Source organism: Engraulis encrasicolus, chromosome 2, assembly GCF_034702125.1.
Source record: "Engraulis encrasicolus isolate BLACKSEA-1 chromosome 2, IST_EnEncr_1.0, whole genome shotgun sequence".
NCBI classification, from domain to species: Eukaryota; Metazoa; Chordata; class Actinopteri; order Clupeiformes; family Engraulidae; genus Engraulis; species Engraulis encrasicolus.
Genome location: NC_085858.1, coordinates 11597774 through 11610273, shown reverse-complemented (window position 1 = coordinate 11610273; position 12500 = coordinate 11597774). Strand labels below are relative to the sequence as shown.

General features: G+C 44.6%; 1 protein-coding gene across 1 annotated transcript in view; it reads right to left on the bottom strand.

Moving 5' to 3' along the window:
• Positions 1-7376: 7376 nt before the first annotated feature.
• Positions 7377-12500, bottom strand: part of LOC134467845 (protein kinase C beta type) — a 173564-nt gene continuing 168440 nt past the window's right edge. The window contains exon 17 of the mRNA XM_063221805.1: positions 7377-10879. Within this exon, the coding sequence (XP_063077875.1) occupies positions 10718-10879 (162 nt within the window). The 3' untranslated portion in view covers positions 7377-10717. The remainder of the gene's footprint in view (positions 10880-12500) is intronic.

The following is a 12500-nucleotide window of genomic DNA, read 5'->3' as shown; positions in this document are numbered from 1 at the left end:
AGCAGAGAGAAAACAGGAGAGGGAGAGAGAGAGAGAGAGAGAGAGAGAGAGAGAGAGAGAGAGAGAGAGAGAGAGAGAGAGAGAGAGAGAGAGAGAGAGAGAGAACAGCAGAGAGCAGCGAATAGATAGATAGATAGATAGATAGATAGATAGATAGATAGATAGATAGATAGATAGATAGATAGATAGATAGATAGATAGATAGATAGATAGATAGATAGATAGATAGATAGATAGATAGATAGATAGAGTACAGAAACAGAAAGACCAGTGCAAAAAGAAAGTGAAAGGGGATAAACCCAAGATGGAAGGAAAGGCAGACAGGCAAAGAGGAGAGGAGAGACAGTGGACAGGGATAGGAAGAGGAGAATGGGGGAAAACGAGAAAAAGGTGTTGACGAGGAGTGTGACAACAGGAAGAAGAGTAAGTCGCTAAGCTCAGCCCACGGTGTCACCACTGTCGTAACTGAGCAAGTAAAACCTAAGAAAGAAAGAAAGAAAGAAAGAAAGAAAGAAAGAAAGAAAGAAAGAAAGAAGGAAAGAGAGGAAGAATAAAGGAAAGACTGAGCCTTGGGGTGTGTGCTGACCCTTGTCAAACCGAGGTCAGTGAATCGTTGTTTGTGAGGGAAACGTTTTCTGAGGGGTTGCTGCCATTGCAACACATCGAAGTGATAGCGATCCTAAAATACACAGCTATCACGACGGGGCATAATGTGTGGGTACGTGTGTGTGTGTGTGTACGTGTATGTGATTGTGTGTGTGTGTGTGTGTGTGTGTGTGTGTGTGTGTGTGTGTGTGTGTGTGTGTGTGTGTGTGTGTGTGTGTGTGTGTGTGTGTGTGTGTGTGTGTGTGTGTGTGTGTGTGCGCGCGCACGCGCATTAGTGATGACACAGTTGTGAGTAATTAAAGAAATTAAAATAAGACTTATCCACTAAATTGTCCATGTGACATGCATAGCGTACATGCCCTGTATTCCCACTCCCCCTCAATTCTCCAAAAGCAGGAAGGAGCAAAAACATTTGTTCGCTTCAGGCCTTGTCCTTACAGAACGCCTTCCTCGTCTGTGTTCCTATGGCGCTCCCCGGCTTCCATGTTCTAACCTGCCTCGTTTGATGTAGGCTACTGTAGAAGAGAGTGTACTATAGTATGTGTGTGCATGTGCATATATGGAGTGAGTGTGGGTTCTGGGGGTGGGGGTGGGGGTGGTGGGGAGGTGGGGGGTGGGAGATGTTCTCTAGCTTGTTACATTAATGCCCTGCTTGGCTATGCAAAGCCATGAAGAAGGAAAAGACAGAGAGAGAGAGAGAGAGAGAGAGAGAGAGAGAGAGAGAGAGAGAGAGAGAGAGAGAGAGAGAGAGAGAGAGAGAGAGAGAGAGAGAGAGAGAGAGAGAGAGAGAGAGAGAGAGAGAGAATATGGGGGGAGGGGTGGAACGCTGAATGCGGAGGAGAGCTTGGGCAGAGATCAGCACCAATAGAAGACTGTTAACCTGTTAATGTCCCTGCGTGTCTCCCTATCTCACGGACACACATCTCCTGCACTGTGACCATATACTGTAGCATTTAAAAAGAATAGGGCAGCGACATTTGATGAGGGCATCTGAAAGCTTATGGGCTATATAGGCAAAGAGAGTATGGCTCACAGTGGGTCTTTCAGGAGGAGACAGTGAAGCATGCTCTTGGTATGCTAAGGGGAAAAAAGCAGCTCTCCCGTCATGTGACATTAACATGGCAATAGATGAGGAGCTGTGCAGTGTGCACATACCCAGAGGGGAGTAGAGTACAGTACTCTATATGTGTGTGTAGGCGATGTGTGTGGTTGTGTGTGCAAAGGGTAGCATACCATATATTTGAGTATAGTGTGTGTGTGTTGGAAGGTAGGTAGCATTCATTTTTGTATATGTGTGTGTGTGTGTGTGTGTGTGGGGGGGGGGGGGTGGATGCAGTGTATATTTGTGTATGTGTATGCATGCTACGTGTGTGGCTGTGTGCTTGCATGTGTGTGTAGCATGCAGTATGTGTGTGGGAGGGCGCATGGAGAAGAAGGGGATGGGAGGGGAGCTGAGATGCAGCTCATACGGTGGCATCTGGACCACGGGATGCAGAGATGTTACGTTACGGATGGAGAACATCTCCACTCTCGCTCCAGGCTGAGGGGTTGCGGTGGGGATGGGGGTGGGGGTGGGGGTTGGAGCGTTGGAGGGATGGAGCTATAGTTGAGTAGAGTAGGGTAGGGTGCGTCTGATCTTGCAGTGCTGAACGTCCCCTTACATATCCAGATGCGCTGCACAGCTGGGGCATAACCAAGGCTGTGCACATGGATGCAATGTTATTAATTTCTTTTTCTTGATACAGTCCGAGCTAATAATCCCTAACTGAATGTGATTTTTGCACGGTTGCTCTAGGGTTGTGTATTTAATACTATTAAGATATGACGCCGGGTGCAATTTTGCTGTATGAAAGTGATGGTTTGATGCCACTGATCTTCTATCAGCTAAATTGGGTATGTGTATCGCACTGCTGCTGAGGCGTGGGTGGCTTTTGACAACATGTTAACCCCCGCTTTGTTTAGCCACTGTACAGTCATTTACCCAAGCTTGTGGTAGTCCCTCAGCCGGTTTGCATACAGCCTCCATACTCGCTATTCAACCCGTGCCTGCAGTTCACCTAGGGGTTCTGTCGAGCGAGCGCAGCCCAAAAGGTTGGCGCTAATAACTCACAATTGTGCTCGCTATCGGCTGAAATCTAAAAACATTACTATGAATTCTGATAAACTGACGTGAACTTACAGTACATCAAATGTACACTAACCTGGGCGTAGTATCTTTCTGACTTCTTACAGGTTTGGCATTTGCAAGTCAGCCTCCGCTAGCATCTTGCTAACGAAATTGTTTTACGGCAACACAGCTGGTCTACCAATCCAACCCGCAGTGTGTGAAGTCGCTCGTAACGTAATATTGACAATAAAGGCGTATCTTATAAAGATCAAGTGAGTTTAAAAAAATCTAACTAAATGCTGTTTGGAAGTATAATTGATCCTGCCTTTGGGAAAATTAAAATGAGAGCTGTCGACTTCCCTATCAAAAGCAAGAGCCACATCTATTGTGGCGCTTCATATCACTCTGACTGGGCTCTGCACTTCTCCATTGGTGCCCCATAGAGTGCAGTAACACCCGGGAAAAGTTGCAAGTTTGCCGTCTCGTCCTACCCATGAAACCTCTCTGGTTGTCTCACCTCTTCTATGGGCTCTGAGGCCTTCATGTGTAAAAGGATGTTCACACCATCCATCTTGTGTTCAATTCTCAGTTTTACATTTCAGTACTCAGACAGAAGGTGGTGTTTCTTTTTCTTTTTTTTTTAACAATGCTGACAAAATTGGCAAAGGCTCGTTGTTTGCAGATGGTTCTCTCTGACAGTGTCTGTCTGATGGTCACAGGCGTTCATTCAAGTTTTTTTCCACCTCCTCCATACATAATCACTGGAATGCTTGTCACGTTTTTGGGTTGGATAAAAAAAGAGCAAAGAAATTGTAGACAAAGGCATGCAACAGAAGGTGCCAAGGAGATGCAACAACAGCAACAGACTGACTGAAGCAGTCAGACACACACACACACACACCCCTCAAACATAAGGCCCACAGCCGATAGACCAAACTAGTGAAGCTCAGATCAAAACATAATGAGCCAGAGCCAGAGAGAGAGAGAGAGAGAGAGAGAGAGAGAGAGAGAGAGAGAGAGAGAGAGAGGAAGAGAGAGAGAGGAAGAGAGAGAGAGAGAGAGAGAGAGAGAGAGAGAGAGAATATACAACCAGGAGATACGACACATAAGGCTGAGCCATCCTCAGAAAAAAAGAGACAGAGAGACGTGAAGAGGAAAGGAGGGGAGGGGAGAAAAAGAAGAAGAAAAGCAACAACAAATACGCTAAATTGGACTGAAACAAAAGAGAGCAATGGTGTGAAAAAAAGAAGCAATTGCACTGGTAGCCTTGTTGCTGCCCATTCCAGCGCCCGTCAAAAAAGCCAGCCCTTTCCCATAGCGATGTCATTAGGCAGCCTCTAACTCCCTCTGCACCTAGCAGTCTCCCATGGCAACCAAGAAACTCAACAACTCCCAATCAGACTCGCCGACACAAAGCCCCACAAAGCATGCAGCCAGTCAGGCTCCATGGTGCATCCGCTTAATAAGAACAGAGGCAGAAAAGTTTAGAGGGGCAGGGGGCAGCCCCCCGTCACTCACACATTCAGGAAATGCAGTCAATGGGCATTTCTCAAAACCTAGTGTGCGCACTTCCAAGTGTATTCAGCCTAATTAGTCACGCCCAGTGATTGGATACTCTCAGGGGCTGTTCACTCACGGAACTTCCTGTTAGCCACAATTGGCTAACCCTAACCACGGGACAGTGCAAAATGAATGGGTGTCAATGGAGTTTTTTACCATTATAATTTTTGTGATTTTTTATAATTTTTTGTCCTGAAATATTAATATTAAGTTCGAAGCTAGAAATAATAAGACCCCATTTGAGTAGAGTTTCGATTATTTTGCGCCACTAGATTATTATATACTGGGTCACAAAGCTCAATTTTTATGGGGCCAAACCCATAAACATTAGCACGATGCTAGCGAGTACAGGTTGAAATCTTCTAACCAGCTGTAAAACTACACACCTGAACGATTTGTCAATACAGCCTATTGTTAAACAACAGTCATAGTGCTTACCAGGAATGTTTTGTTGATAATATTTGTGACTGGAAATGGCAGTAGCAATGTATTTAGCATGGGTTCCCCTTTCCATTCCATACATTTTCCCACATGAAGGACTGGCCTACGCTCGTTACTGCAGAATGCATGCAAAGCTAACTGGCTACAATGGGAACCAATGAGACTGAGCCTTCTCCCCTGTGTTCTAATTTCTCTGATACTCTTTGGTGAACTCTACGGAGTATCCAATCACTGGATGTGACTAATACAGAGTATCCAATCACTGGCCATGACTAATTAGGCTGAATACACCTGCAAAGTGCGCGCACTAGGCTTTGAGAAATGCCCAATATGTCATTTGAAACATGCCTGACAAAAACCCAACACGAATGCATTCTTCTGGACATGCATCGTATAGAACTCGATAGCATGCTGCACTTACCTACTACACCAAGGAGGAGAAAAATTGTGTTATATGAAATAAATAATTCTTGGCACAAATTAGATTTGGATTAGACAGGACACTTAATCAACCTGTAAAAACAGCCACATGCCATCTTGAAAACAAGTGGTACACACAGATTGAAGAAACCTACATACAGTATATTGGAAATTTCTCATACATGTGCTGTGCATGTGGATATCTACTAACATTTTGAAATTGGTGATTCCCAGATATAAGGACGCAGAAGATGGGGGACAGACACTGCATGACAACATGAAGATAGGACAATTAACACCATGTGTTCTCGGGCAGTTATGACGACGGAAATTTGTGGCCTGTTATTCTGTTAGGCAGATGTATCTACAGATCACTGTTGATATGGACTACCAGCGTAGCTGAGCCACAAAACACTCCTAGGGTAGAGTTCAGGGGTAGGTATGGGGGTTGCCCTAGGTGAACAGGCTACTGGTAGATCATTTCGATGAAGCAGCCCATCTCTACGAGATACCCAAGTCATGCTCACCTCTAGTGCTTGAAAGCAGGGCCGGATTGATGCACAGGCTAGATATGGCTGAAGCCTAGGGGCCCCAACCTTCCAGGGGGCCCCCGATTGACCAAAAATGAAAAGAATTACAGGATTATGACGATGTGATATTGAAAAATTAATTAATACTCCTCTCCACAGTTGGTAGACATATGATCCTGGATTCCTAGCTCGTAATTATGACACTTCCCATGCTATTTTTGTGTGTGCAAAATTTACATTCCTGGGGGCCCCACAGCAACCTGTAGCCTAGGGGTCCAGGGCCATCTTAATCCAGCCCTGCTTGGAAGGCTGTACGTTGTAATGCGTAAAGGATGGGAAAGCACATTATTATAGGAGACGAGAAACGAGGAACCTCCTGTTCCAATCCTAGGTGCTCTTGATCTGGTTGTTTTTTTAAGCACACATCTCGAATTCTTTAATTTCCTCTCCTTCCTCCAGCGCGGCATGTATGTGTGTGTGTGTGTGTATGTGTGTGTGTGTGTGTGTGTGTGTGTGTGTGTGTGTGTGTGTGTGTGTGAGCAGGGTCTTTTCAAGAAAGAGTGGATTAGCGGGCGCCGCGCTGATGTCAGCGGAGGAGCGGAGCAGCAGTATCAAACGCTGACCTGTTTTCGGCAGATAAGGCCGCCACACTTTGTGCTAACCGACTCATTTTAATTTAAGGCTGCGACATTCAGAATTAATTAACGCTCGTGCTGTAAAGGAAAGAAAAAAACGCTTCCCTTCCTGATGGAACGTGGTAAAAGTTTGTCAGGGCCTTACACACACATAGGTCACAGATAAGCCAAAGGGGAGTACTACTGTATATGCTACACACGCATGCATACAGGCCCACCACAACTCAATAAAATAATCCATAAAATATAAGCAAACCCAATAAAACAATAAAATACAAATGGAAAAAAATAAATGTTCAACATCACAGATGTGACGCAACCATAGTAATGTCTCTCAGTAATGTCTTACGGAAGGATGTATTAGGGATACAGGGAGGGCATAGAATGTATATACAATCTATGAGGGAGGGGCATGTATGGTCCGACAACAGCCATGTCATAGCTAGGTTAACTCTTTCAGACTTCACCAATGCTTATGCGGCATGATCTCTGCAGGTAGCAGGTAGCCACCGCAAGTACCTATGTGATGTCTGACCCGTCCTTCGAAAACTCCAAAGCCGCTGCAGCAGATGTGCAGCTGTGCAGGTGTGGCATGCTGCTTGACTTCACTGTGCTGCGCTTGGGCTATTGGGTGAACAGGCCCGTCACGTAAATGTGCTCATGTTAAGTGGCAGGTATGAAATATTCAGAGGCGTACCGTACCGTGCCGTGCAGCAGCGTGCTCAGCATGGCTTAGGTGTAGCGCTAGCTCTGGCTGAAGTCGGTGGCTGGTTGTGGGACTTGGTGGTGGTGGTGGTGGTGTGTGTGTGTGTATGGGGTGGGGTGGGAGTGAAGACTGGGTTAGATAGGGATGGTGGAGGTACAGCCTCCTTAAGCACCATTTGATTTACAGGGAGATGACCAACATTTCCCACAAACAAAGCAGAACTGTGAAGTTTTAGTGACAGGAATACAAAGACGAAATGAAGGCACACACACAGACAGATTCAACGAATGGTGCATCCATCCAGAGGCAAAATGATACAAATAATACAAAATGATGACAAATCGTTCACACAGAATATACAGAAACATCCATTTGGTGTTTAGTTTTTATTTTCATGTATGTATATTTTTCTGGAAAATACTTTGGCACATGAAAAGCATTTTGAGATATATAATACAAGCACACAGTATTAGCTTGAAGAAGTCATCGCAGCACTTAGAAGTGAAACATACTGAATTGATGGAGTCTCAGGTGTAAGGTAGTAATTCATGCACAGAGCTTTTACATTTGTCTACGTGCATCTCAGAATGCATAACTGGTATAGAAAACACATACCATCTATTAACATGTTTTTTTTCAATACTGACCACAATGAATACACGAAATTTACCAACATTTGACACAATTTATATTTTGCTGTTTTTCAGACATTTACAAAAAAATATCAAAGCCCTAGTATAAACTACACAATGCTTTTTTTTGGCAGAGATGAAGGATGCTTGTTACTCAAAGAAACCAACCAGAGTTACCATCGTCGTAACCCTTTCTTAATTAGTTTTAAAATATCCAGACAATAACCTTTTTCCCTTTCACGAACTTGCAATAAAGACCGTTGAAGATCTATTTTGTGACAAGCCATTTCTTGTGAGACTCAACACATTTCCCTGAACATCCATTACAAACCCCAAGATATGAAGCACCAATGACAAATATCGAGACAAAAAAAAAAATCCTATTGGCCACCAGTCAGGACATAAAGCTTTAGAGCTCAACGGTGAGTTCTCTCCGTGCTGCTTACTGTACTTTCCCAGAAATGACAGTGGTGCCATGATCAATGCATCATAGCGGGGAGGGGGGAATGAAGTGTCACACTGGAGCACTTTGCAGCATTTCTCTGGAGACTAAGGGTCTTGAAGTAAAGACCGAATGCCGCACTACTGTTCATGGGGGTGGGGGCAGGGTTTTCATTCCAGTTATCTCTGGTGTAGTAGTCATCGGTGGTACCCGTTATTGGTAGCATAGGCTTAGCTATAGCGACTGGGCCACCTGTATCTTTAATATATACTCTGCTGACCACCACAGTGTATGGTAGTTGGGCACGCACAAAACAAATGATAATGAGCTTGACGCACACATTTTCAGCCTTGTGTTGCTAGTCTTGAGAGCGATTTTGGTGGTCATCAGCACAAGTGAATGCCCACACACACACCACAAACTAGCTAAGCTTCCAACAAACTACACGTTAACCCTCCCACGTCGCACACAACTAGCATAGGGCACAAATATTTCTTTGTCGGAAAACGTTAAGTCACACCATCAGATGAGCTGGTCACAGATGGCACAGAGATGTGTAACATTGAAATGACCAATGGCATTTACTACATCCTAAGGGGACCCCTCTTGTTCTCTACCGTACATACGTAGCTCTACTTTGACCTGCAGCATTTCCTGAGCAATGCCAACAGCTGCCGAGCTTTACAAGCGCACAAGAGAGAGAGAGAGAGAGAGAGAGAGAGAGAGAGAGAGAGAGAGAGAGAGAGAGAGAGAGAGAGAGAGAGAGAGAGAGAGAATGGGTCAACAAGCGAGTGAGCGAGAGCCCCGGTGTGCCGCAGGAAGCCTCGGCATGGCGAACACAGATAAAGGCTTATCTGCCTGACGAGGCCCTCACAAACAGAGCTAGAATACTAACTAATGGGGGGGAAACGCAGAAACCATTTTCAAGGGTGTAAACAGCTGCCGCACTCCTGATTTTGCAGGGACATGCAGGGGGAGCACGTGATAGTAAATGGGGATTGGGGTGGTGGTAGGAGAAGTTAAGTGGCAGCTTTGTTGCCATCAGACTTTGCAGTTTGACCTTTCATCATAAAACTGATAGCTGCTGCTTGAACGTCTACTTCCTCTGATTGTCATTGTTGCCTTGCTATTAAATCTGTCCCATGTGGTTTCGCACACTGTGCTCTAGAAGAGGAGGTAGCTGATGTTGAATATGTTTTTTTGTCATGCACCTCTAAAAAAAAAAAACCCACGCACAGGTGTTTGTATTGTAGAGTAATGGAGGTGCGAAAAGGCTATGCAGAGCTTGGAAGGTTTTAGAAAGGGGTGGTAATTATTAGGAAGTTTGCGTTTAGCTGGGGAGGGGAGGGGTATTAGGGGCAACATTGGCTGATGGTGTCGCTACGCAGAAGAAAAGGGAAGCATATCACCACAAGAGGCATACCCACACAACCACTTTGTGTGTAAGTGTGAGTGAGACAGCATACACACCCATCCACAAACACATTAAACGCACACTCGCGCGCGCGCACACACACACAGGCATACCTACACACCATACACATAAAGCTGGATAGATGCATCCTGTAAACATCATCTTGTCTCATGCTTATTTTAAAAAAAGGAAAATATAAACAGCTAACTACGTATTTCTTATAACCTGCCACATACGTATTTAAGGATATGATGAGAAACGGGAATACCCTTTCAGCCTATAGTAACTACAGCACCTAAGCTAATTCACTATTTGGATATTTAAAATGGGGGGGAACCATGCAAAATGAAAAAGAAAAGAAATAAATAAAGGAAGAATTGCTATGACCGATTTGCGTCTAAAACAGGAATGAATAAGAAAAAAAATCACAGGAAAATAAAAACATAACAAAATAACAAAACAAACACAGCACTACAAATAGGCTAGATAACAGTGCATGGAAGAGTATAAATAGAATGGTTTTGTCCTGTGGTTAAACTGGGTGATGAGCATGGTCTGGCTAAAGCACTGGACTCAAGCATCTGTCCAGAATGGCTCTCTGGTCAACTAAGACGTCATGAGATGAACTGTAAGTGTGCTATAGGCGTCATTTCAGAAGGGAGAGGAGGGGGAGGGGGGGGGGGGGGGAGCAATTCATAAATGTGCAATCAATACAATCGTCAAGAGAGGGTTTGTTTGATACATTACTACCAAGATCTGGAATAGTAACGAGCATACACAGATATATACTACATCATCTACGACATCATCATGAAGGGGCATCTTTCGTTTTTTTTTTTCCTTTTCCTATTATGAAGCGGTCAATGGTGGTTTTGTTTATATGCTTCAATAAGCATCTTGCTGTAAGTATATAAACACTTGAAGGTTCCACTGTTGCAGCGGAAAGGAATGCAAAACGTGCGCCTGCATCGTAAACTTTGCCATGTTCAAATTCAACACTTATAGAGCGTCATTCAACACTCGTCGTGTTGGTCCTTACTCTAAGTGTTGAAGTGAAACAGTGGGAAAATTCACTGTGTGTGTAGTGCAGGCCAGGGGTGGGTGACGGGCGGGCGGGCGATGTTGTGGGTGGTAGGCAGCGGCGATGAAGGATGTGGATGATGAGGTCGATGAGGATGATGATGATGATGGTGATGATGAGGAGGAGGAAGGTCGGGCTGGCCTCTAACTCTCGGCCTCGGCCACGCAGGGGTACTCGGGGTTTATGAAGGAGAAGCCCTCGAACTCGTCCTGGTCGAGGTTCATGATGACCTCCTGGTCGGGCGGGGTGAGGACCGGGGGGTGGCGCGTGAAAAAGCGGTCAAAGTTCTCCGCGTCCCGGCCACACTGCAGGAGGAAGGGAAGGAAGGAAGGAAGGAAGGGAAGAAAGCAAAAAAGGAAAAAAAAAGACAAAAAAGAAAAAAGGAGGTGTGTAATGGGCGGAGGTAATGATTTTGTATGAGGTCAAAAAAAAAGCAACAGATAGAAAGTAAGAGGAGGAGATCAGAGAAAGAGCAGAAAGAGAGGGAGAGAGAGAGACAAAGAACAAGAGTGATTAAGTAAAAGAACAAAAAAATGTATGATGACTGCAGATGACATACGTCACAAGCATATAACATGTACACAATGGCTCATGTTTACATGGACATACATAATGACACATGTTCCAGACCACAGACATTGTGGACCAACACAATGGGCACAAACACAATGGGAGACCGTAATGTACTGTTGTTGACAATGCAGTAGGAGACACTGATGTGATAATGCTCCAAACACAAAGACACGTATAACACATAATGAATGAATTCATGAGATCCTCCCTGTCGCAGGAGACATGGGCACACACGTATAGACGTGACGTGAGGCGGATGCTGAAGACTGTTTGGTGAAAGGATATTTAAGCATCAGAATCAATTTCGCTTGCTGGTTGTAAAGAGAAAGTGAATCCAGAGAATTGTTTACAAAAAAAGACAAATTCCTGGGCGGTCCACATGAAATGGGGCCGCACAAATGGATTGACTTTTCTTGTAGACACCAGTCTGAAGACAGGCCTTTCCCTTTGTAACCCAGAGGATGATGCTGATGCCTATTCTTACGGTTGAAACTCACCATAAGGCAACACTATCAAACACAACCCGAAGGGAAGAGCTGAGGTACTGTGGACCTCCCAACACCATGTCTTGAAGATCTCCCCCAAATCAAGCATCACAGAGTGGCAAAACGTGAAGCATTAGTCCTTGAACAACGTTGATTAGATATTGATGAGTATAAAAACCGTCCTAAAATAGAACTTATTTGCAAAGGTGAGGAGACATTTTGATGGCATGGCTGCCCTCAAATCAGACAGAAACCACACTTCAGCCATCACACAATTCTATTATAATGAGCAATATAAATTTCATTAGTAGTGCGCTTTGGGGAAGACAAAATCACGCATGCCTTTCCTTGATGACCAAAGTCACCAAAAAAAGCAGACAACTATGGTTGTGCAGAAAATTCATAAGCGTGTCAACTCAACGGCTGTTGTTGCAAATGAGCCAACCCTCTAGACCAGTGGTTCCCAACCTATGGGTCAGGACCCAATCTATGGGTCGCCAAAGATCCACAGTGGGTCGCGAAGCCCTCCTGATTTTAAGGGTTTTACTTTGAATATAGCCCATGTTGAATAAATGACAAAGCATTTAAACTAATATATGCATAGAAGCAACAAAATGTAAGTGATACATTAAACGTTTATTCTATATTTGACTGAAGACAAATTGAGGAATAAAATGATAACTAATGAGTTTTCGCAGTATCATGTGACTCCCTCTTGTGCGGGTGCTCGTACGATTGGGTCACCAAAGCTTACAAAGGTAAAAATATGGGTCCCTGAAGAAAAAGGTTGGGAACCACTGCTCTAAGTGCTGTGGCTCCTGTGCATGTACAAAGAAGGAAATTTCCCCCTCTCCACCCACCCACCCCT